The sequence below is a fragment of the Amblyomma mixtum genome, chromosome 7, assembly GCF_055824585.1.
Source record: "Amblyomma mixtum isolate Tamu chromosome 7, ASM5582458v1, whole genome shotgun sequence".
Classification (NCBI taxonomy): Eukaryota; Metazoa; Arthropoda; class Arachnida; order Ixodida; family Ixodidae; genus Amblyomma; species Amblyomma mixtum.
In genome coordinates, this window is record NC_143018.1 from 31,614,518 (window position 1) to 31,640,602 (window position 26,085).

Here is a 26,085-nt window from a genome sequence, read left to right on the forward strand (position 1 = left end):
CGCACATTTCACACCCCTTGTACAGGAGCCAATTTTAAGTGCTCACGTTGCAGAGTCCTCCGCTTGCCTGGCTGTCGATCCAAGGGTCCTGGGCTTGAATACCGACTCAAATATATAGAAATGTTACTTTAAATGAAATCAAATCTGCCATAAAGTTAAGTCTTTCGAGACATGCGCGTACCTGTAATTTACATCAGAAGTACTCCTTTAGACCGTTCTCATTCCAGACTTGCATGCGCAAAATCATGCGTGACGAGGGTTTCTCCACACAATAACGCCGCCTGAACGGCGCTGGTCTTCCCGCTGAACGGGAGGTTTAACTGTGTCATATTAAAAGTAATCGAAATGAAAAAATCAGGTGGGCACATGTCCAGAAAACAACAAGTTTGCATGGCCTACAAAAAGTGTACTTTGTGCTTCAGTGCAATTTATTCTGTTCTTTGGACAGCCTTCCAACGATCGCAGAAAGCTCTATTAGCATCAGTTTTGAAGTTCCAACTTTGGATGTTAGTACAGGATCGGAATACAACAATATCCTCGAGTATGCGCGTTTAAAACCACGCGGCGGGGGAGCAAAAGAGTGCCGTAAAGCGGCGAAGTGACAACGCGGCGCCATTTGCGTGAAGCAAATCTGTGATGTGAAGCATAGGCTTTATACATTTTGAAATTTGTTTTGCTTTTTAGGTTTCCTTGAGGATACTCGCAACAAGTGAAGCACGAATTCAAACTTGAGCTTTTCCTCCTCCTTTTTTTCCCTCTGTGGATCGCAGAGAGCTACTGCCCGCTGCTGTCTCCGGTGCCGAGCTCCAGCCTGGACGTGCAAGGTCGCCGGTTCGGAGACCGGGCGCACTACAAGTGCGACTCCGGCCACAAGCTCATCGGAAACGACACACGCTACTGCGAGCTGGGTGGAACCTGGAGCGGAGACGATCCAACCTGCAAGTGTGAGTACTTAAGAGGTCCCATCGCGCGGCGCACAATTCTGGTACGACGCCTAAACTCTTTACTATAACGTGAGACATCACTTTAAAGGTTGTTTCTCTGTTTTTCTTTTTTTACCAGTGCAAAAGCACTGCTTGACACGATTTTTAACAAGTCTCTTGTGTGAAGCCTTGGAGTAAATCGGGTAAGCTCGAGTTAGTTTGGAGGGGCATTGCCCAAGCTATAGCCAACGGGAGAAAGCTTGGTTAAGTTCAGAGGAGCGTCGCGCCACCTGTAGCCAATGGCCGGAACCTCGAGGATGACCTTGGTGTTTTCAAGGTCCCTTGCTTTCGCGTCTTTCAAACACGGGGTGCTTTAAGCCAAACTATGAGCCAACCAGGCTACACACACGCTTTCGCACGTCTACTCGATTTAACCAAATTAAAACCCTACCGCTTTTTTAATATTTATTTTCTAGAAGTAAGGAGGGGTTGGTGTCTGACAGCGGTTACTGGTTTCCGCATAAGGGAGGAAGTCACACTAGAACTGACCATGTTATGCCCAAAAGAACGCAGAAACAAGGCGTTGCTAAAGAACGGCTATAAAATAAAAAAAGGCTGTTTTGTACTGTGTGCTTCTGTCCCTGCGTTTTCTTTAACTTTGAAGAGCCTGTTCCTGAACATGAGTGAACAAACAGCTCAAGTTTAGGCCTCATTGCAACGGACTGGCCTAGTCCACTAGAGTCATATGACTGCGGATAGCGAGTTCTTCGCAACGTACACTGCCTGAACCACACGGCGCGCGCTGCTCGTGTAGGTCTAGAATGTATTCTCAATAACCGAAAGGCTAACACGAGAGTTTTTGTTTGAGAAATAGAATATAAGTCAGCAGGTCCTTACACCACGCATAAAATCCCATCTATGAGACAGTAAGAAACGAGAAAATGCGCCCATGAGGTTAGCAAAAGAGCTGGTTTTAGGATCCGAAATTCATAATAGCGTAAGCATGAAGCTCTGAACTTAACTGCCTATGAAATCAGCCTGAAATACCTTCAAAACCCTGGCCCTGTTGTCGAAAAATTCTCCCAGACATAAAATTATGTAGTTTGGAGCTGACTCCATTTACTAAGGGAATCATAGTCGGGTTGTCTTTATTAATGCGATTTTGAGTTGGGTATGCAGCTCGATGACTAAATAAAGCACCACCTGCTGATCTTTACCTTTCTTTGAAAACAACTAAGAAGAGTTGTGTTGTGTTGGATTGAATGGTGCATAAGTGGCTAAGGCTTTCATGCGCTACAACTAAGAAGAAATACAGGTAGCTTAAGGCACTGCTCTGCAGAAGGAAAATGACAAAAAGCAGCAACAGGGACGCTTCAGTCATCTTAAAAGTGAAATGTGACAGCATTAGAATTCATATCTGCCACAGCGTGTGTTGCAACTTCTGCGTGTTCTTGCGCCATTTTGCTAATTTGACCCATCAACCACCATATTCGAACAGTAGCAGGCTTCCGCTGTATAGCTTTCTTTTGTAGCCGTATGGCTGCGCTTTGGTGGACGCCGGTGAGTAATTACTCCCTTATTACAAATTATACGACATCTTGAAGGATTCTCCTAAAAATTGCACCAGCTATCCGGTGCTGACATTTGCTTTTACAACATTAATTTTTTTTTCTCATTTTGGATTTCCATTTTCTGTATGCAGTGCCGTCTAGAAACTAGGTCGCTCACAATCCGCGGAACACGTTGCGAATACGCCACAAGCCCACGTGATTTCTCTCGACCAATCAGTTATTTAAGTCTCATCGGCCAGCATACGGAGGTTGCGATATTATTACAAGATTACGGGACCTCCCTCGATCAGTCAGGAGAATTTTATTTCCGACATCGGCGGAGTTTCCGTGTGATAGCTCTATTGTTGTCCCATTAAAAATAAGAAACGAAACGTGACGAGACAACGCAGTTGTAACTCTTATGCGGTTTTCGAAAGGAAATCCATCAAATTAGTGGCAGATGCGGAAGACTTGGGAAGGAGATGGCGTTGTAAACATCCACGCTCCGACGCCTGCCCCGTCTTGGTTCGCGACCCAGTTACGACGTTACCGGAACCTTTCGCCGCAACTCAGGGAGTTGCCAGACTAGGCGGTTCTCTCGGCAGGCGCAACCACCGGTTACCCCGGTGCCAGCACTGATTTCCTAAATGCGTCGTCCCCTTCTCTTAGCATTCGGCGTCCGTCCCGGCCGCCGTTGTTGTCCCTTATCGCCTGCCTTCTGTCCCACTTCTCTAGTGCATGGACCGTCCTATCTGAGAGTCACTCTCTTATTATTCTTCTTTGTAGTGCCTAGCTTACTTTTGCGCTCTTGCGCAGCTCGCTGAAACTTTAATTCACCAAAGTGTAGCGACCGCCTCTCACATTCGCACGAAAGGAACTAAAACCCGGAAAGGTTTGTGGCTAGGCGTGCCCAGGATGTGCTAGGGTGGTGTAAGGTTGGGGAAGAGTAATGCTTGTTTACCGGGCAGCACAGTTTTACTCCAACTGTTTTGAGGGAGACAAAACACTTTCCGTTTTATTTTTCGTCTCCGCTTCTGCCGGGGTCGAGAAAACCCGAACTTTCACATTCCGTCGCCCTGCGGAATTCCTTGGTCAACTTTCTTTAAGAAAAAAGTTTCGACCGAAACTTCTGTGTCGCTCCAGAATACTGGAGCACCTTGCTTGAGGTCCCCGTCACGCTTGCTACTAGTGCTTTTCTTTTGTTACTGTTTGTTTGGTTGCAAGCTTTTTTCTTGTTATTGTTTGTTTTATTGCAAGTCCAACCTCCGTTCTCTCTTTTCTTCCGAGCCCCTGCGGCCTCTGTGCTGACGTCAGTGTGCGAACCTTGCGGCGCGTCCAAGAACGCGAAACGACCACCGAGTCTTCCCTTGTTTCCATGTTTATTCCCATTCGCACTCTTTGAATCGAAAGTGCCTACGCGTATCAAGAGGATTGTTTGCCTCGCCATTTGTACCCCTTCAAATTCTACCTATTTGTCTTTTTGTTTGTTATTCCGCTCCTTCGGGCTTTCGTTTCTTGAAGGCAGCTATTACGTGCTGGAGGTTTGCATACGGAATACACAATGGAGCACGGATCGAGAAGAGAGGGATTCAAAGACGCTGGATGCTGTGTGAACACTGAACCAAAAAACAGGAAAAGCGAGCTCCATTGTGTAAGCACCATATATAACGAAATTGAGACGTACTGTGTGCAGAGGAAAGTTTAAAATGAGATGTGACGCAGCAGCAGAAGGTTTTCGGCTCACGTATGTATGCACAGGCTCGAGGAGTGCGACACTTTTGTTGTTGCCTAGTGCGTCTTTAGTAGTGATGAGCGATGCTTCGTGAAAAGCCACAAAATGCTTTGTTTTCAACGTTTTCTTTTCAACAAATTGAGACGTGTACAAACACAACCATCTTCATCATATTTGTGACAAAGCCAACTGTCAATATTCACCGAGTAAAGCTCACTCAACCGATACACTTCTAGCCCCCTAGCGGGCTCATATTGCCGATTAATGCTTTGGACGGTCCCTACTCTCTTAACCCGGAGACTGAGTGCCAGAAAACGCATGACATGCTGGACTCGTCACGAGCCAGAAATGACAGTCGGCTTATGACGAGCCCGGCTCGTACAAGTGTGCTGAGACGTTAACATGTCATTTTGCGTTGAGTCACAATTTCTCAAATCACGAACACAGACAATCAAATGATAAATTTTTCTTTCAACATTTCAGGTCAATATGCGTTGCTTTAATTTTTCATTTAAACGGCTGCTCAGTTTAATTTTTTCAACTATTCACTCAGTGTTAATGTTTAGTGAGCGTTTACTGGCGAAACACTTTATTATAACAAGAAGACTAAAAAATGAAACCCGCGTGCATGGTATACCTGTGCATGGTATACCGGAGTAATTTATCAAAATAGACATTTCGAGGTATACAGATGGTTTTTGCAGCATAGTATTACTAGTGTTGATGAATCCGCCAACACTTCTATTGCAATTTCACACAAGTGACCTTTAAAACTTCAAAATGATATTTTAAAATCTTCAAATTTAAACAGCGCTAACTTTTCAGACGAATACGCAGATAAACATAACAGACATGACAGATAGAGAGGACGGGCAAAATTTCAAAAATTTGTGGCCTTCGCTGAAACACTGAATATGCCATGCTGACAGCATAACTAGAGGCACGCCAAGCACGCTAAATTGACAAAAAGCTTGACAGTCATGGCTGTTGAGTGATAAGCGTAGCGGTGCAACATGTAAGTAGGCCAACGCAACAGAGATTCAACTTTCCGGTGCTTCAAAATTGCTGCCGAATTTTTTAGTGGAAAATCAGCGTCATCGAGGATTATCCGCAGCCCGTGAGTGTTCATGGAACGCTGTTTGCCCTCATTTTAAAGATCATTCATGTAGTTCTTGTGCCTGGGGTGTTGAGCGTAGAGAGTGGAATATCTCTTTTTTTTTCTAAAAAATAAAGGCGCAACATTTGTCATAACCGTTTTGGAACATGAATATGAGTCAACGTCACACAAAATCTCTCAAGTAAATTAGCATTTATATTGGGCTTTTAATCAGCAGCTTTTAAGATGCAGATTGGCGTCTCTAAGCTGATTAAAAATTGCTGGAGTATACCATGAACGTAACGCTTTCCATAATCCATACGAATTCTTCTAAAACGTGGCAACCAGTCTGCCTGAAAGGTGTCTATTCAACAGCCTTTTGACACTAGTCGCGCGTCCAAAAATACTTCAGGAGAGCAATCTGAAGAAATTATCAAACGAGGGAAGAGGGATCTTTTGAAGTCCATTGATCGAATTCCCATCCCTAGAGCAATGTAGCACAATTGTGGCTGTGTTCTGATGAATTATATGCTCTCTTTCTCCATGTGTTGGACGATTAAAGAAGTAGCTCATTCCTCACCTTGGAACGGTCTATACTATTACTCGCGCTAATAGTTTCCTCACCGACGATCGAAAAAAGATTTTGAGGTAGAAAACTAGGCAGGCGTCATTTTTTAGTTTCATCATGTGTACACCATGCGTACAATTCATGAGTGATCATCATTGATGGGAATCAGCAGATATTTGACACATGTGACACGAGGGCCGAGTAGAATTGGCAGGAAGTGTTTTTGGACGTGTACAAAACGGAGTAGGCATTCGTTGGGACAGAGGGCAAAGCACTTGTCTAGTAACAGAACTATGTTTTCTGCTGCTCTCAAAGACGCTGCGACCAGGAAGGCAAAACAATGACGATGAAATCTCATGCGTTTAACTGCACATGATTACATTCAGACCTTTTTTAACAAAATGTTATCGCTAGATATCGCATGTTCTGCTCTAAATACGCCTAGAACGTGTCCTAGGAAAGCGTTTGATCTCTGTACTACCTTGTGAGGTTTATGGATGCCCAGCAACTTTGTCTTTAAAGGATTGACAAGTACTAAACCAGCTTTGAACTTATCTGTTAAAACACAGCACCTGAATGAAAGTCTGAAAGAACGATGTCGCTGGATCAGCATCTTCCTGAATCTCTGAAGAAGTGAAAGCATAAGAAATATTAATAACATAAACATTAAACTTTATAGGCGGCAAAATGAAGCCGTGTGGGACTGCATTATGTACTTATGCTACATAAAGGTAAATGATGTAGGTTTACAGAGGTAAAGTACAGAATATTCTTAATACAATGAGCTGTAGTGCCTCTGCTATTTCAGGTTTCACTTTACCTCAGTGATTTAAAACTGTCGAAAAAACGCCTGGAGAAGTTGGCACCTTTTCAAATTGCGTGCCACTGTGTCGCTCACACCGGTGCACATGAAAGGTGACGTGATTATTTCAGTTTTCAAATCCCGAAGAGGAAGAAGCCACGCAAACCAAATTCGTACTGAGGTAAACAACAACAGCAACAAATTCGTGCTCTGCATCACCTCGCAGCTTAGAGTATACGCGATTCCAGGCAGCCGCATTAATTCTCTAACGCTACCTTAAGACGAAGTGCTTGTGAAGCACGTTTCCACTCAGTGTGGCAGGAATAAAACCTTTTCCTTCCCGAATGCTGCCTGTTTATCTCCGATGCTCTCGTTTTGGGCAAAACAAGCAAAAAAAAAATCCTAAAAACCTTCCTACAAGTTTGCGTCGGCGGGACTCCAAAGAGAGCGACGCGTTCACGCGGAAGAACCCGTGATCCGTGACATCTGCGCAGTTTTGCACAAAGGGAAGAGGATTTCTCAAATTCCTGGCAAAGTTTCTGCTTTTCAGCAGTCGCGCAGCTCTGTTTGCGCAACATGCGACTTCATCCTGCTGACTCGCGGAAAATATTTGCACGCCCCTTCCTCACCCGCATGGTACAAGTCGCAGAATTCGAGGGTCTAGAAGCCGCGTTTCCAGTTTCACTCTGAACCGCGACTGCAAGCAACATTCTTGCCGACTCAAATACGAGGGGAAAAAAAATGTTTTGCTGCACCGCGACTGTTTTTATTCAGCGCATACAAAAGGGAGAAGAGAAAGTTCTGTACCCTGCGTACCGTGCATCGGGCGGACTTGTTGAACCAAGTAAAATTCTGTTTAAATAGTGGATATCTCCTACGCTATTCTACGCGCAACCTTACAAATTGGGAAAATGTTATTGTCAGTTAATGTGAACGTATACGGTAGTTGTTAGCGCAAATTATTTCAAACACCATCAAGATGATAAGCTTACGGTTCTTAAAAAAATATGACTTTCCTGTAACGCAAAGGTCGGTGCATGCTGGTTCGAAATACCGCACATTTCGGTGCCAGGCAGGGCATTCTTCGGTTTGGTTTGGTTTATGGGGTTTTTAACGTCCCAAAGCGACTAAGGCTATGACAGACGCCGTAGTGAAGGGCTCCGGAAATTTCGACCACCTGGTGTTCTTTAATGTGCACTGACATCGCACAGTACACGGGCCCCTAGAATTTCGCCTCCATCGAAATTCAACCGCCGCGGCCTGGATCGAACCCGCGTCTTTCGGGTCAGCAACCGAGTGGTTATGGTGCTCGGCTGCTGACCCGAAAGACGCGGGTTCGATCCCGGCCGCGGCGGTTGAATTTCTTTGGAGGAGAAATTGTACAGGCCCGTGTACTGTGCGATGTCAGTGCACATTAAAGAACCCCAGGTGGTCGGAATTTCCGGAGCCCTTCACTACAGCGTCTCTCATAGCCTGAGTCGCTTTGGGACGTTAAACTCTATAAACCAAACCAAACCGAAGCATGCCCTGCCTGGCACCGCTAGATGTCGCTCATGCTTCGTGCGACGGAAAAGGAAAAAGCTCTAAATAAATGGAGCAGTAGCCCTTGGATTACTGAGCAGCTCTGGTTGTTGAGCCTGCACTGCGCGTTCTGCGATTTGTGAGCGAGGAGGTGCAGCGGAGAGGGCGGGAGCACGTGAAGAAGAAAGTGGCTTGGGATAGGTATTGGGGAACGCGCGGCGGCTCGCCGCTGCAGTGAAATATTGTTGCAGTTCTTCGCAGCGTAGATGGAGCTGCCCTAGCAGCACAGATAATCGGCCCAGCATTGCAAACGAATGTTTTTACCCTGGTCCTTTGTAGGGCGGCCTTTGCCAATATGTTTCCAATATTGGGCCGATTACATGCGCTGCATTGGTAACAACCACTTCTTTAATGCTCGGTACGGCTATCGGCTGTGCACGTTCGACACAGTGGCCAGAAATGCCACCCTGCAGAATACTTTGATGCCTTTGCGATGTTAGTTTTCGAGTGATTTGCTTCGTCTTATAGCAGTGCTGCACTACCGGGCCTGCGATGCGTGCGCGACAGATACTCAGGGTACTCACATGAGCTGGTAGAAGCCACGATTCCTGATGCCTGTTACGCACCAGAGAGGATAGTTCAGGAAAGATTGTAACCTATCGTCGATAGTGTTGCGCGTGAGGATGAAAACACTTTATTATGCTTGCTGTCTAACAAGGAACTAAACACATTTTAGAGATGCCCATGTGCCACCATCCTTTAGACTTTCCGGGTAGGTTTTTCGCTTGTTTCTTTCCTTTTATGCTCCTTCGAATGGAAAGAAATAGTGAGTAAGTGAGTGAAAACTTTATTAGCTCTAGATTCGGTTGTGTTCGGCGGTTTTGAGATGGCTTCGTCCATCTTGCTCAAAGGTCGGTTGCCCTTAGTCCAGGGCTCCGCTGGATGCTGCTGCCAGTTTTGCTCGCCGAATCAGACCTTCTTGGTCGACCCGGCGATCGCTGGAGAGCACTCCCTCCCATTGCTCCGCACTCGGATTTGTTATCACTGGTACCACGCTTATCCTCTGGCATGCCCGCGTTATGTGGTACAGCGTGGGGGGTTCTTGGCACGAAGGGCATTTGTCATTGTATTGTGTTGGATATATTTTGTTGAGTACGTGTAGGTTCGGGTAGGAGCCCGTCTGTAGCTGCCTCCACGCGACAGAGTCCTCTCTGCTAAGGGAGTTGTCCGGTGGTGGATACCGCTTTCTGCAGCCCTTGTAATAATTTAGTATCGCCGAATAATCTTGGGGTACAGGTTCGTTCCCCTCGAGGCCGCCTACGTTGGATGCTCGGTAATAAGTGTAACCTCGAGCTATCCTGTCCGCCTCTTGGTTCCCTGTCACTCCCGTATGTCCCGGCGTCCATACTATCGTATGCCTGATTGGTTCTTCGTTTGTTTATCGTTGTGTTATGTGGCCCCCAGAGCGGAGTATGCGGAGCGCTCTGTGCCCTATTCTGCCGCGTAGGTAGTTGCGGCATGCTGTTTGTGAGTCTGTAAGGATTTTTAGAGACCGTTTAGACCGATAGCCCTCCGCTGCCGCTAGAGCGACGGCCGCTTCCTCAGCCTCGACTATCGTACAGTCTTGTAGTGATGCGCTGGTGATCTCGCGTAGGGTTGAGTCAATCACCGTTGTTACCGCATTGCTGTTGTGCTGCCCCGCAGAAATAGTGAAAAAAAATTTCCTTTCTACCTGAGGGCAAAATATGCGCGTTGAATATTACGCTTTCCAAAATCTGACTACATTATTTCTCAGAAATTCTAGAGGCCCGTGTACTGTGCGATGTCAGTGCACGTTAAAGAACCCCAGGTGGTCGAAATTTGCGGAGCCCTCCACTACGGCGTCTCTCATAGCCTTAGTCGCTTTGGGACGTTAAACCCCATAAACCAACCAACCAACCATTTCGCTTTTAGCGTTTACGAATCAAGCATGCATATAGAACCTGCCGTCTCTACCATGAAAATATTTTGATTTTGTATTTCCAAGTCACCTTTTTTTTATGTGAACCCAACTGCTCTTTTATACTGGCAAATAATTCATTTACCCCATTTCCTTGTTGACAGCATGACATTTTTTTTCCGGCTAAGGTGTGCGCCCAACTTGGAGGAGTCGTGCATTACAAGGATATAGTAAATGAATTCCTCCTTTATGGTCTCCCGCAGTCATTGACTGCGGCGAGCCGAGGCCGCTGGAGGACGGCGACGTGTACCTGGTGAACGGCACCTCGACGTTCCTGAGCGTGGCCCGCTATTCCTGCGGAGAAAACTTCACCCTGAGCGGAGTGGAGACCAGGACCTGCCTCGAGACGGGCTTCTGGAGTGACGTCGAGCCCACCTGCGACAGTAAGTCTAAGCATCGCGACGGCACAGCCACTCAGGCCAAGGCTGCCCTGCTTAACTGCCGTAACTTTCGGCGCTATGGTGCAGCCAGCGTCAACCTTAAGCGGAGCACTCAAGCAACACACTTTTTTGGAAGGAACGGGACACAAGCAGGGAACTCGAGCAGGACACGTCGGAGGAAGTGTCCTGCCTACAGCTATTACAGCACCTATTACAGTACACCTATTACAGCAGTTGCTATCTGCTACAGGTAGCTCTTATGCGTAAGTGGAGCAACGTAGAACACGCAGCCAGGTACACACAACCGTATTTACCTGAACCCTATTAAACTGCCCTGTACGTGTGCAGGTGCGGACACAAGTAAACTGAGCACGCAATTGTCTTAGATTATTTTACCGCGTTGCCTAATAGAAATTTCCAGTAATGGTATGCGCATGCTGGTAGCTTACGTTGACGCGCCTTGTCATAAAGAAACAGTTCTTCATTTTCCACAGGGAAAGCCTGGTTGCAGTTAGAACCGAATAGCGTGCTCCATTTAGTTATGTCCGTACCTGTACATATCGGTGTTCCCTACCTTGCTGGGCAATTGTACTATCTACAGGTTATTATGCGTAGCTAGCAACACCTGTCAGTTACAGTGGTCTCTGTGAGCTTTTTCGCGGATTGTTCTTACACAATCAAAAGGCTGTCATAGAGTTTTCTTGTACTAGCTTTCAGCAGCCTTCCAGGGATGTGTCGGCAGCTTGTATGTGATCACTGATGATTACAATCTACATATCTGCCTCTGCAGTGATATCGTGTGGGGAGCCGGACATTCCGTTGGGAGGCTACGTCGTCGAGGAGGACTTCCAGGTGCACGACACGGTGCACTACAAATGCCACCCGGGGCACGTCATGGACGGACCTGAGTCCAGGACATGTCTTCGTGACGGACAGTGGTCCGGCGTCGCTCCCACGTGCACATGTTAGTCAACTTACTCTGATGGCAATGATGGCGAAGATATTTTGGGGCCACACATTGATGGTAATGATGGCCCGAGAAATTGTGGGCTGCGACTGCTTACTTCCACACACCGGAAGGGTGCTTGACGTTCTTGGTGCTATTTGAGGTACGAGGCGATGTACTTGATGACGATGGTAGTACTTTTTTTTTATCGCACCCAAGGCGCTCTGCGCCATACACCCAGTTGCCTATTATTCGAGGTGCACGCAAGTATGCAGGAGAGTTGAGTTCTACTATCACGATGGAAAGAAATGCGAACAGAGCGCTGCCTAGGCACTCCGCTTTTGGCATTTTTTTTTGCGAAGCAACACTACGCTAGGTGTGAGCGATTTCGTGGAGCCCTGGAGAGCCCCAACTGCGCATGCGCGAGGAGTGAGACAGTTTATTTATTTATTACAAATACCTCAAGGGCCCTCGGATGAGGGCTTTAGATGAGGGTTATTTATTACAGTTACTGCGTAATTTCCTTTCATCAAATAAAATTTTTATTTTCTTCATTACGGCCTCTCTTTTTTCTTTCACTCCGACTTCCTCCCTTCCTGTATGGTGCGGTTCAGGTGTCCACCCAACCGAGATGACAGAGAATAACTGCGCCATTTCTTTTCCTCAATAAGCGTTGCGTTCAAAGGGCAATGCATCGCGCCGAGCGGTTGGTGGCGTTCCGTGGACTCCCTGGCAGTGCTACAACATGCTCTCGCGTCCCACTCGAAAAGGCGAAGCTTAAGCTTCATTAATTAGCAGTTAATTAGTGTTTAGTTATGAATCAGTAATTAATTAATAATTAGCAGCTACTTAGTATTTAGTGCTTAATTATGTGCGACGTCATCCAGTGGTGACGTCACCAGTGCAAAAGACGCAGTCAAAGAGGTGAGGAAAACGCTTTCGCCTCTACGCACTTCAGACAGTCAAAGTGCCCCCTGAGATGCCGCCACCGCTGCGATTGCCGCGCCGTTGCTCCCGCAATTCTACTCGGGATGACCATTGGTCAAACCACAGCCAATTTCTTAAGCCCGCTTTTACTTCGGTGGTAGCAAAAAGATGCTGGAGTTGTCCGTGACGCAGCCGCCGCGGTGGCTCAGTGGTTATGATGCTCGGCTGCTGACCTGAAAGACGCGGGTTCGATCCCGGCCGCGGAGGTTTAATTTCGATGGAGGCGAAATTCTAGAGGCCCGTGTACTGTGCGATGTCAGTGCACGTTAAAGAACCCCAGGTGTTAGAAATTTCCGGAGCCCTTCACTACGGCTTCTCTCATAGCCAGAGTCGCTTTGGGACGTTAAACCCTATAAACCAAATCCAACAATTCTAGGACGGCTCTAACGTCCTTTTCTTACCATCCAGCTAAAAGCGCCATCAAAAAAAGAAATTAGAACAGCGGAGCGCGTAGGCGCCATGCTGTTCGCGTTTCTTTCCATCTTGTTAGTACATTATACACAAGAGCAAGCTTGTATTTCGATTATTGTTAGAATGAAAGCGATAAATTGGCAGTGCCAAATATAAAGAATTGCTGCAATAATCACAGAGAAATGATTTAAGCATCTAAAAATACGCAATTAGACATATAAAGCTAACTGGCTAATGGGTTATGTATCGTTACTTTTATTATAATAACTATAACGCTAGCGAACGGGGGTAACATGTTTTCATAAGGCTAAAAAATACGAAAGAGTAGAAGCACGAAACACGTACAAAGTGTTTAGGGCCACTTACTTACACTTCGTAACATGCCTTCGGACTAGCTAATAACAGAAAGAGTTCATTGGCACGGTTTTGGCCAAGTAAGTTCCCAAAACAGCAATACACGTCATCGGAAGGCCTCAGAAACAAGAAAACAGGTTTGGCGTCCGGATTAACTCAGGGCTGCGTATACAGCTGTAGAACTTCGTCTCGAATATTGCTTGGCCTGTACGGCCAGGTTTCCCTGACAGGCGTGGCTTTGTTCGGTGAATATATAGCCCCTAGGGCACCCTGGAGGTTTCCAAGCGACCCATCGGCCACAGGTACGAACGCTGAAATTGCAGTCCGTATATCTTGGCACACGTGCCAAACACTCGTGTTCCTGCCCGTTCTTCTTGCTTTTTGAAAGGTGACTGCTTTTTGCACATGCAGGCCTAGTTCAGGAAACCGTTACACAGGGAAGTGTCTGTGGAACCCATTCCGAGCTTTCTTAAGCGTGTGCTAGACTATGGAGTAAATCTCTTGACAGTCGTAATCTTGCTATAGCTTTAATTTGATGTCGAATGCATGCTCCTATTCAGAGGAGTCGTAAAGAAGTTGCGTTACTGCAGCGGAAATTGAATTTCGGTTGATTCTTCTTGCCCGAACGAACATAAAAGAGAAGTGAGAAGGAGAGTTTCTGTATGACATCAACTGACCAGGGGTAAAATGTGGCTGGTTGTAATATGAGAGTCATAATATGTGGGGTTTATGGTCTTGAAGCTCCCTGGAGAGTACGGGGAACGCCATATTGGAGGGCTGTGCTTCAATTGCAGCCAACTGAACCTATTTAACGTGAACTGACATGGCAAATCACACAGGTACTTTTGGTGTTTTGCCTCGACCAATATACAGCCTCCATGGCCGGTGTTCTATGCAGCGAATGCCGCAAAACATTACACCCACGGCTTCATCACGATTGGCACTGTAAAATGAACAAGGGACCAATTATTGTTTGTACATTGTAAGATGACAATTTACGTTACCTTTATCAGAGTTAATTCTCTAAAAATGTCGAGGTAGTGGGAGAGCATGACGAACATGAGGTAATCTTTAACCTATTCCTTTTATTTACAATTATATTCACGTATAAAGACACAGTGGAGTAAAAAAAAAACTGTTCGAGGTCTTTGGTAAAAACTGCCTGGTAACTGTTTCACTCCTTCCTTTATCTCTTCCCTTCGACGCGGTGAGCGTGTCCGCCGAGATATATGAGATGCGCCGGCCATTTCATTTCCTAAAAAAACAATTTTCAATATTCAAACGGTTGTTTAACCGATTTTCGTTAGCGTGAGAAGTTCTATTAACGAATTGAATTAACCGGTGAATTAGCCGATTATCATCAGTGCTCTCCGTATGCCTGATGTTTCCGTGGTCAGATGCTTTGGTTTCATGAGGGTTTAATGCCTCAATGTGACTCAGGGCTATGGGGGGCGCCTTAATGGTGAGCTGTGGATAATTTCGACCACCTGGGGTTCTTAACGTGCACTGACATCGCACGAAGTACGCCAGCCTCTAGAATTTTGCCTCAATCGGAAGTCGTCCGCCGCGGCTGGATATTTTTATTGCTTACGAAAAGTTTTATGTGGACACGAAAGTTTATTTAGTATTCGTTCACCCGTTCTCCTATTGTTCTGGGTAATTTCAACATTTTCGAGTCATGGTGTCAGAATCGATGCAGAGTCAAGCGCGGCTTGTTTTTCTGTGTTGGCAAAGAACCTTTGTCGCTGTTTTGCTGCTTTCGATGAAATAATTTTTTTCTCATTACTTCTTTCTCTCCCCTTGCGCCACCCCCTGCAGTCGTGGACTGCGGCCGTGTGCCCCCCATCCTGAAGGGCGAGGTGTCGTACGAGAACGGCTCCACCTACCTCGGATCCCAGATCGCGCACTGGTGCAGCGCGGGCTACCGCCTCAACGGAGTGCGCGTGCGCACTTGTGGGCTCGACGGCCGCTGGAACGGCACGCCGCCAAAGTGCGAAGGTAACTAACTCCCTTTCGAAAACTTCCGCGGTTATTATCATGATCGTGACAAAAGTCGTCACCATCCTCATGGTATACACCGTCACCATCACCCGGCAACCACCACCCAAAAATTCCGAGGACACTTTGGCAACTGAAGTGTTGAGAGGCGAAAGCTGAAGAGGCTATGCCATGACAACTTCCGGTAGATGTGACGTCACACCGTTCCCGTGGCTATATCGATACCCAAATTATTCACCTTCCGGGGTTCTTGAGTGTGAATTACACTTAAGTACACATTTTTTCATCTAATTTGACACAAATTCGACGTTTTTCCCACCATTCTGTGACAATTTTGACTATGCCGTGACGACTTTAGGTGGATGTTACGTCACACCGTTCGAGTGGCTATATCGACGTCCGCGCTATTTCGACACAACTTCGACATTTGTGCCTATAATTAGTTAACTGATTAATCTACAGTCATCAAACTTGGCTTCTAGGCTCATTTTTTCCTCCTTATCTGAAGCAACCGTTGGTTTTCTTCTATCTTCTTTCAGTTCCCGAGTTAAACGCGTGTGACACGCTTTGTTAACGGACGACAGTATGAGCCACTAAAGGCTTTCGCCTTAAAATATTCGTTGACATCGTCATAATTGTCCACAACTCGGAATTCTACGTGACTTGGCTACTCTGGAGTGCGTTTCTCCATGTCCAACAGTCTCGGACGAAAAATTTAAAAATTATAAGATACTGTCATAGAAATAATGGTCCATTCTTCTGAAATGTAACAAAATTGTTGGACCGCATCAAACAGTTAAGACTCCCATAGAAAAGCAAAGAGAGCGCTTCTGACGGTCGAAAAAAACGTTAATAGAAAAAAAAATGCAAGCTTGCCGTAGGGTGATCTGTAGATATATTTATTGGTGTAGTGAAATCTTGCATTATGTGAAAAAATTGCGTTCTTAAACGGTGTCCCCCTCAAAAATTCTTTTGTCCAGAAATGCTGGTTATGTTTTCAGTATTCTTGTGCTGGTGATTAAACTCTGAAACTATAGCATCTCAAAGGTTTGCATTGGTTACCTAAAGAAAGTGAAAAACCTTTACTAAAACGGCCAGGAAAAACGCGGGACTGCGAAGGAAACGTTAAATTTTAACCCTGGGCGCACACCAGTTATTATTCTTTGCTAGTATATTCAAAGAACTGACAAGGTTTCTGGAGGATTTTCGACTCAGGTTTTACAAAGTATTTATTGCGTCGCGGGTGTTTCACCTGGGTTGTTGTTTAGTTTTTAAATGTAGGCGTTTTGAATTAGAACAGCGCCTTTTTCTCAGCGCACAGCTAAGATGGTCTAACTAATGTGCTGGTTGCTTATCAAGGAATACTTAACGTTTTAGCTATTTCTTTAGTCTCGTGATTTATTGAGACGTCTAGCACGCGGTAAGCATAAATTTCGAAAACGCGTTATCTTTGAACCTGAGGGCCAACAAATTTTTTCGGCATTGTGACAAAATACACGGGCTTTCGAAAAGCTTGCAAGCAAAGCAAGCCCTCCAATGCTCGCAACTCGTCAAAATACGCAAAATTTGATGGGTCACCGCGCCGAAGTTTACTGTGTTTTGGAAATTATAAAAAATGATATTTATATTGCTCACGGTAGTTTACACGCCTTTTAATAAACAAAGAGACTAACGGTAATAGTTAAAAAGTTATCTATTCAATATTAGTGAAGCAGCTTCTAGTTAGCGCGTCTTAGCTGTATTCTGATGCGCTACACCGCTGACAATGAAAGGTCGTAAAAAGCTCTGTTCACACTAAAAAAAAAAAACCTTTTTTTTTTAATTGCAGAACTTTTTTGTGCGAAACAACTGGCATAGCAACAAAGCATGCTTCGTCGATGGCGCTTTCGCGTTGCAGCTTACAAGAAGTGCACCTGTAGGTCGGAGGAAAAATAGTGTAGGTGCTTAAGGCACGTGTGCACAATACCATCGCATGTACAGCAGCAATAGACGTTTTCTTGATTGTACTGATGTGTGCGGAAGCGTCAATGCAATGAAGAAAAGGTACGAAGACTGAAGAAACAACTACGACTGTATGGCTTCGGCAGCTGCATGAATAGAGTTATTACAAAAAAGAGAAAACGAAAAGATAAAGAAAAAAGGCAGTTCGCAGCTCACGCAATCTACTAAGCCACAATGTAGAGTCTAGGCATTCAGGCCCGAACACCTTCTGGGCACGGAAACCCGGGTTTCTTGATTTGTTCACCGGTGATGGAAGACGCGTTTGTGTCGGCACGCTTCCCTTAACTTGGGACGACACTGCAGCCTGGCTGTATGCAGTCAGCTAGAAGAGTTATTACCGAGATCAGTACCAAGCTTTGCCGTAGGCTAGCAGCCGTATACCGAGCACACTTGCAATGAAATGGTATATTTTATCAAGTTGTCGGGAAATTCAACTTAATGGAAATTGAGATGTATAAATTGTAACTGTGGTTGGCAACGCGCAAACATTGAATCGTTAAATGGCTGAACAAAAATATAATTCAGTCGAAATGTACCGCATACAGCCGTTAAGCATCAGGACATTCTGAAAGCTGTACTGCAGATGACAGCATCTTCCTATCTTTCCCCATTGTAATGAGTCCTGGTTAAAAAAAATAACAAGGGTATACTTTCCAGCCGAAATAGTTGTGCAGGAAAATGGCTTAAAGCGAATAATAAGGGAATATTTTGAAATAGTTTTTCTACCTTCGCGGGCCGTTCTTTCAGACCTCTTGCATATCAGGATCTGAAATGCAAAAAAAGAAATTCTAGCATGGACGCTGTCCCGGAAATCATGCCGAATGTCGCAAAGTGGGTCAGAACTGCCGTCAGCTCGAACATAAAATGACTGGCTTTAAGCGCTGGTTTCCGTACTGGTCCGCGCATGTTGTTTTTACTTTACTGCATGCCCTTCAGGAATTTTCTCATGAATATTTCCGGTTTGGTGACCGAAACTTCTCTAGTAAGTTGTTTCCATTTAAACGCTCATAGACACATACGACTGGTAAGGGATGATGCTAGAAGAAGATGTTTTACTCTACAATCCTACTCCGCCTGCGCCACCCGGATGTGCGGTCGTTAAGGAAATTAGAGAGTCTAACAACGATATAATTAACATTGGCGCAAGTTGCTCTGATATAAACGAGAGCACAGTATGTACATTCAACCATTAATCTCTCCATAAGTGTGCTCAGTCGACAAAATTTTTCCTCTTTTCCAAGTAGGTATCCTGAGGACGTTTCATACTGACAAGAAAAATTTTAAAAACCTACTCCAGAGATAACAACAGAATTCATTCTTGTGAGAGAATAGACTGTTCCTTTTTATCTTATGACTAGCCTTACGAAGGTGACCGTACTACGCACCTTCGCGCCTTCGTATAAACGGGAAGCGGTGAAGAGGGAATAACTGTCCTCTAGTGTACTCCCTTTTATAATAAAGAATGTGCTAGAGGACAATTTACTACCTTTTTACTACCATGTACGAGCATTCGTGTTTAGAATGTAGAGAAATGCGAAATAAAAACAGAAAAACGAACAACAACAATATGTGCTGTACTAAGAACCAAGTAATGAATTTGCAAGCTTTTAAAGAGGAAAAAAAAAGGGGTCACATGCGGGTCCTGATTTTTACATCGCTTTAAACCGCGCTTAAAACAAAACAAAAAATCGGCTGCATCGCCCGTACGTGACGTTCAACAACCGACTCAGAAATTCTCATTTAAATGAAAGTAGTACGCATACTGTGTCCGCAGACCTCGTAAATCATTACTGTGGTTATATATCGGGAGGAAACAACGCCTGTCTGCGGAGGAGCACGGCTAGCATTTGCGGCTCGAGTTCACGAGCGGCGACCGCAATCAGGCGAGTGCAAGCTACCAGGCGTGAAATGGCGTCCTTGTTTGGAGGCGCAACAAGACCGGAAGAACGCCGATAACCAAAACTGCGACGCGTTTACTCGAGGAAGATATTTATTTTTTCGAGATAAAAAAATACAAACGCACTACACGTGCCTAGCCGCGTGTAGTGTCCCTTCCGAGGCTGTTTGCGGAAGCGCCGAACAAAAGGACTGGAGAATTCAGGAAATGGTTTTGGTAAATAATGGGAAACCTTGCGGGGTCTTTTGTGGGGAGCGAAATAAATATGAAATAATGTCGAGGAGTTTGTTTCTGCGTTTTAGCGCTTCTGCTTCCTCTCTGCACCATTTCCATGGGGTTCTAAAGACAGTCTTTGTCCGTGATCGTGTAGTTTTTTGGTAGCGAGAAACCTAAGAATCAACAGAGAATTAAGAACACAGGTACGACAGCAGGCAACATGTGCTTGAATTCCTGGCTGCTCGGAACAACGATTTAAAGGTATCGAGATCGCATTTAAACTGCGACTGCAAGTACAAACTGGCAGTGTCCATGAATCACTGGAGTAAAACTAAAGAACTGCCGAAAAATCCCGAAAAACAGTTCTGAAGATATAGTTCCGTTATTTACGAACGTTTACATCTTGTTTTACAATTTGCACTCACTGGAATAGGAGGTACGGGGAGCACACAGGTGTTGGCGACTGCACTTCACTGAAATAATGATGGTTATTGGTTTGGTTATTGGGGTTTAAAGTCCCGAAGCAACTCAGGCTGATTTGAGAGCATTCTGACTTCAGTGAAGAGCAAATTGGTGGAAAAAGCTTACTGACAATGATGTTGACTGCATTCCTACGTTTGACTACTTTCCCATGTGCTGTGCTTCAATTTTGTTGGCGTATTTTCTCTCGTGATTGCATCCTTCTGTTCCTCATCTTTCTACCCACCCCCAGCATATGGAGCCTTCTTTGGTGATCAGATATTCGCAAAAAGCAATAAATAAAAAACACCATTATATAAATATGGCAGGGAGCACTCGCTATGAGCTGTTTTTTGCTCTGCCGCCATCCTGCAGTTCCACCTTTACTGATTATCGTATCGCTATCTGCTCCTTTATTACCTGCTTATACCTGTAGATACTGTTTGAAGGAAAGATCATACGTTGGTTTTCAGCAACCCTAGCCTTATTCAAAAACCTCCCTTGTAAACATTCACCGAGGCTCGGACAAGCCGGTCTTGTTCATGTACTATTTAATGTGCGTTGAGTTATGGCATTTTTCGGGCCATAACCGTTACGGACAAAACCCGCTAAGCAGTTTCAGCTCTCCCCGTGAGCTGGTGTTTCGACAAACTGTCCATGGGATTCGTGCCACATAAGTTATTTTTGAACAGCGTGACGCGTATGCTACGCTAAAACGCCTCCCGTTAACTCGCGCTTTATGTCTCATATGCACATTTTCGTTTAACGCACGCACACACAAACACAACGACAACGTCGGCTGTAGTGGGGCCGTCTGGTGTTTCGGACGGAAGTCATTTTTAGTCAACAAAACTACACGCCTCGGAAGTCTTAGGAAAAGTGCAATCGTTAAACCACTTCAACAAAAGGGCACATTAATTGGCCAGTTTTTCTGTTATAGATACGTAAAAATAAGAAAAAAGAATTTGCAACTGATGTACAGTTAACATGGGCCAAACATAGCAGTACAAACTGCGAATCAACTCTGAATCGCCATAATTTCGCTTCGAATGAGGTAGCCATGTAGCTGACGATATTCTCTTTGCTTACTTGAAATGCCCGTCCGCTAACTTAAGAGGAAAAGCGTACATAACTTCAACGAATGCAGCGGCTTGGTCTCAATTAAAGTTCAGCTCACGTGATCTGCGCTGCACTTTTTCTGGCGCGTGCAATTTATTTGTGTATTTGAGGATGCGCTATGCTAAACCTGTTTATTTCTGCCTTGTGAATGGGATAGTGCTAAAATTGAAAGATTGTCTCCTTCAGCACGTCTCTGGTTTGTATTGCTTATTCCACTTGTGAGTAGGTCTTATGCAGGTGAAACTTCGTTTCACATTTGCATCGCTTTTAAGTCTTTGCCTTCTGCCGGCTAGCAACCCCAGGCATCTTTTGCTTGTGCAAAAACATGTTTGTATTCATAACGCCTAGAGGCTAAAAAAATATTAAAAAAAACGAAGCACGACATATACGCACGCGACCCACATGATTTTTGCATAAATGCGCCACATTTAAATGCGTTTTCAAAACTTTCTTGGTTCAGAAGAAAGAGAGCTCAGATTCACGCTGCATAGTTTCACATCTTTCGTCTGCTTTTTGCCTTAAACAACAACGCGCCGCCCTTTCCTCTAACCGATAAAAGTAACTTGTTGATGAATAACGTCTCAAGATCTAGCCGTTTCCGCCATGGCTAACAGAAACCTCACATTCGAGAACCATAGATCATAATTACCTGCAGAACCGCTGTACAATTAAGGGCCTATTATTCCCCACTTGAAATTTCGACAGTGCCAAAAGACTTCATTGCCTCTCGGAGTTGGGGAATGATTTGCAGCTGAATAATTGTAAAACTTTCCCTTTGCAAGTGGACCGGCATGTATAGAGATAGCAGGAAATGTTTGCACATTACGTGCGCTCTGGCATAACCAACAATTTCTGTAAAAATTTTGGAAAATTAGAAAACTGTAAGATACTTTTCGAGAAATAATGAAAGTAATGGTCCATTCTTCTGATCTATAGTAAAATCTTTCTTTTAAAGTGTTTCCAACGGTCACATCGAACAGTAAAGGCTCCCACAGAAAACGAATGGGCAACGCTTTTGACGATAGCAATAATGTTAATAGAAGAGACATTCAAGACTGCCGCAGGATGATCGGCGGATATATTGGTTGTCGTAGTGAAATTTTACATTATATGAAAAAATTGCTTTCTTAAAAGGTTTCCAGCTGAAAAATGCTTTTGTCCAGAATTGTTGGGTATGGAAATGCATTTTACAGCTTTCCCTCTGTGAGGACTCTGTGAGATTGCAGGTCTTATTTTCAACAAACACCAAAGTACAAACAATAAACGAGGCGGCTTTTAACGGAAAGGAAACCAATTACAATATGAGCGAGAAGAAAGGAAAGGAACAAGAGAACAACGCAACAATACACGGGAAAAACACACGAGGGACCAGAACAAAGTGCTTATGATAAATGCAGGAAAAAGAGTCAAAGAGGAAAGTTCACACTACTTGTCTTATTCGAGCAACGAGCGGGGAGGAACTGGCTGGGTGTCGGGCAGTCAAGGAGTCTCTTGGCGTTCCAACGTCGATGAAACGCTACCGCAGCGTCAGCGTTCGTGGGCTCCCGGCACGGTTTCCAGGTCTGCTATCCCGGAAAAGTCACGTAGGCGCCCGAAGCGGCCTATGTAGAGCAGCTGACGGATGGACGGAGAAGAGTGGCGCCTGGGCCTGGTGGTTGAGGCTCTCGACGATGGATGTCCAGGTCTGGTGGCCCGGACGTCTGCGGCTAAGGCCCAAGCCCGGAACTCGGGGAGCCAGCAGAACTCGTCCACGTCCGTCGCCCACCGCGCTCTTCTCTTCTCTGCCACGTAATCCTGTTCGACCTGTCCCGGCGTAGCCCTCCGCACGCGCTCCTCGTGCTTTGTCTTCTCCTCACGAACGCCGCTGGGTGGCGCTATCTCCTTACAGAAGGCCCCCTCTTCGGAAGTTTTTTCCAAGGGAAAGAACTCGACTTCAGGAGAGCGACACCAGACGCGTTCGACGATCGCAACACAGAACACCGCACCACAGCGCGCACACTACACACCACACACAATACGACGGTCATCAATGTTCGAAGCGTTCACAGACCTTCGCACACACAGCACAGAGAGCACATGGAAAGTCAACATAAAGCGTCCATAAAGGGCGAATAAACACGGAAAGCATAAAAAGTAGATAGCCGACACTCAAAAACAAACATGAACAAACAAAAACAATTCCAACAAGAACAGGTGTGGGCTACATTCTTCCGTATTCCATTGTTCACATCAAACCACTTCACCGTCGCGAGAACTTTTCCGGCTAGTACTTCCGTTTTCCTTTGTGAAACCGTTTTCTCCACACCGACCTCGGTTTCCACCATGATTTTACATGTTCCCGTCCTATGATGTTATTCACTCTGTTCTCCCTTGCCTTCGACACAGTCTGCTGACACATGTCACACGATCTGACATAACTCTTAATGTCAGCCTGTACACCGGGCCAGTAAAACTCAGTGAGCACCCTAGCTATTGTTTGCCGTATTCCATGATGGCCGGATAATGCACTCTTATGCGCCAACTTAAGGACTTGCGTGCGTAAGTCCTTCGGTACCACCGCTTGCTCAACGACTTGGCCGGGACACACTTGGTATGTCCGGAAGAGAACACCGTCATCAGTATCAAAGGAGTGGGCGGTCTGTCCCTTGCCATGAAATATTTGCCCCAACTTCCTGCGACACACCTCTAAGGTCGGGTCTTCTTCCTGTTTCAGGCGAAACTCCGGCCGTGACAAGTGGAGTGTGTTCAGAGTGAGGCTTTTACTACTCTCTGAAACCTTTGCTGTCATCATAAGGGGAGGAACATCGACCGCACCCGTCATGGCAAGGGAAACTGCCTGATCAGTGAGAACTGGCGGGTCAACCGAGAATGGAGGTTTAGCGCCAGGGACATTGCCTATTATAATGTCGTATAAGGGTGTAGACAAGCAGCGCGCGATGGCCTTACCCGAGAAGTATGGAGAAGAAATCACCACCTCCGCTTCCGGAACTTCTACACGGGTCCCATTGGCCAAGAATAATGTAGCCTTTTTCCCTGTTAGTGCCGCTGGCGGTACAAGAGACTCACGCACAACAATACCGGTGCTGCCCGTATCCCGTAATACCGAACCAGGCTGGCCGAACACCTCACCGTGCCCCACGGGCATAGCAGTTTCCACCGGGTTGGAAGGACAGACCATCTCCCCCAACTGGCCCTCTACGCGCGTTACCTCTGCAGGGTTATCGGGATGTGAATGTCGAGGTGTCATGCAACAGGAGGACTCCTCACGGTCTCCTGGCCTCTTAGCTTTGCACGACTGGGCATCATGTCCTACCTCGCGGCACCAGGTGCAATACGATTGCTTCGGCTTCGTCCGACAATCCGCCGCCTTGTGCCCAGTCTTCTCACAAAGAAAACACCGAAGGCGAGACTGTGGACCTGAAATCTCGTCTTTGGCTTTACCTATCGTGTGCTCCCCCTTTTCTTTAAAGACCAACAAGTTATTTTGCCGTTGTGCTTCAAGAAAATGATCGGCAGCCTCCGCCAGCTTGGCAACTGTCTTGCCCTCCCGCTCACGTAAGAAAAGGGCTAAACGAGAATGACAGTTGTTCAGAAATTGTTCGCTCACGACCATCTCGCGAACCACCTCAAAAGTGCGGCCTTCTCCCCGCATCTCGACCCAACGGTCAAAGAAGCTAAACAACCTGGCAGCATATTGCGAGGCCGTTTCTCCATCCTGGGGCTTGCTCTGGCGAAACTTCTCTCGGTACCCTTCCGCGGTGAACCTAAACCTCTGAAGCAAGGCAAGCTTCGCTTTGTCATAATCCACGGAATCCTCAGGCGAGAGCCGACCGAAGACCCTAAGTGCTTCGCCGCCAAGGCACAAGCTCAACGCCGTTGCCCACTTTTCTTTTGGCCAACCCTGCCCCGTGGCCACATGCTCAAACCTCTTTAAGTAGGCATCGAGGTCATCCCGCGCTTCATATAACTGTGGTATGAGGCTGTGCGGGTTAATGGAGCTGGTCGATGAGACGCTACGCTCTCCACGGTCACTCGGAGGATTTGCGCCACCCTCCTTGAGCTTTATTTGTAGCTGCAAGTTCTGCGCCTCTAACTCCAAACGTTCCTTCGCAGCTTCACGCCCCGTCTCCAAATTCCGTGCCTCTAACTCCAAATTCCGTGCCTCTAACTCCAGCTTCTGCTTCGCAGCTTCACGCTCAGCGGCTCTCTCTTCCCGTGCCTTACGAAGCTCGTCCTCCACCCACGCTCGTAACTCCGCGCCGCACAAGCCCATGCGCTCGCCTAAAGCAACCAAATCCGACGCGCTCATACTGTGCCTAAATTAACACACCAGGCAAAGAATTTAAAACCGACCTCGTCCTGTCGTAGTGGACGCCAAATTTGTGAGGACTCTGTGAGATTGCAGGTCTTATTTTCAACAAACACCAAAGTACAAACAATAAACGAGGCGGCTTTTAACGGAAAGGAAACCAATTACAATATGAGCGAGAAGAAAGGAAAGGAACAAGAGAACAACGCAACAATACACGGGAAAAACACACGAGGGAACAGAACAAAGTGCTTATGATAAATGCAGGAAAAAGAGTCAAAGAGGAAAGTTCACACTACTTGTCTTATTCGAGCAACGAGCGGGGAGGAACTGGCTGGGTGTCGGGCAGTCAAGGAGTCTCTTGGCGTTCCAACGTCGATGAAACGCTACCGCAGCGTCAGCGTTCGTGGGCTCCCGGCACGGTTTCCAGGTCTGCTATCCCGGAAAAGTCACGTAGGCGCCCGAAGCGGCCTATGTAGAGCAGCTGACGGATGGACGGAGAAGAGTGGCGCCTGGGCCTGGTGGTTGAGGCTCTCGACGATGGATGTCCAGGTCTGGTGGCCCGGACGTCTGCGGCTAAGGCCCAAGCCCGGAACTCGGGGAGCCAGCAGAACTCGTCCACGTCCGTCGCCCACCGCGCTCTTCTCTTCTCTGCCACGTAATCCTGTTCGACCTGTCCCGGCGTAGCCCTCCGCACGCGCTCCTCGTGCTTTGTCTTCTCCTCACGAACGCCGCTGGGTGGCGCTATCTCCTTACACCCTCGCGACCCATTCGCCTGGCATGAAAACCAGGGGTTGCGTCATTTACGTCCCCTCAA

General features: G+C 46.2%; 2 protein-coding genes across 2 annotated transcripts in view; one reads left to right on the forward strand and one right to left on the reverse strand.

Moving 5' to 3' along the window:
* Positions 1-26,085, forward strand: part of LOC149335553 (P-selectin-like) — a 107,052-nt gene that overhangs the window by 50,933 nt on the left and 30,034 nt on the right. The window contains exons 12-15 of the mRNA XM_089553969.1: positions 771-944; positions 10,395-10,574; positions 11,362-11,535; positions 15,088-15,267. Coding sequence (XP_089410095.1) covers positions 771-944; positions 10,395-10,574; positions 11,362-11,535; positions 15,088-15,267 — 708 coding nt within the window. The remainder of the gene's footprint in view (positions 1-770; positions 945-10,394; positions 10,575-11,361; positions 11,536-15,087; positions 15,268-26,085) is intronic.
* LOC149335554 (uncharacterized) lies at positions 905-26,024 on the reverse strand. Its single transcript, XM_089552169.1, has 4 exons — positions 22,389-26,024; positions 17,995-18,034; positions 10,442-10,566; positions 905-936 (listed from the first exon to the last, which is right to left on the reverse strand). The coding sequence occupies exon 1, from the start codon at positions 25,266-25,268 to the stop codon at positions 23,223-23,225; it is 2,046 nt and encodes a 681-aa protein (XP_089408295.1). The 5' UTR covers positions 25,269-26,024; the 3' UTR covers positions 905-936; positions 10,442-10,566; positions 17,995-18,034; positions 22,389-23,222.

Bases quoted from the DNA above. Each gene is read 5' to 3' on its own strand.
- LOC149335554 (XM_089552169.1), bottom strand. From the start codon at position 25,268: ATGAGCGCGTCGGATTTGGTTGCTTTAGGCGAGCGCATGGGCTTGTGC.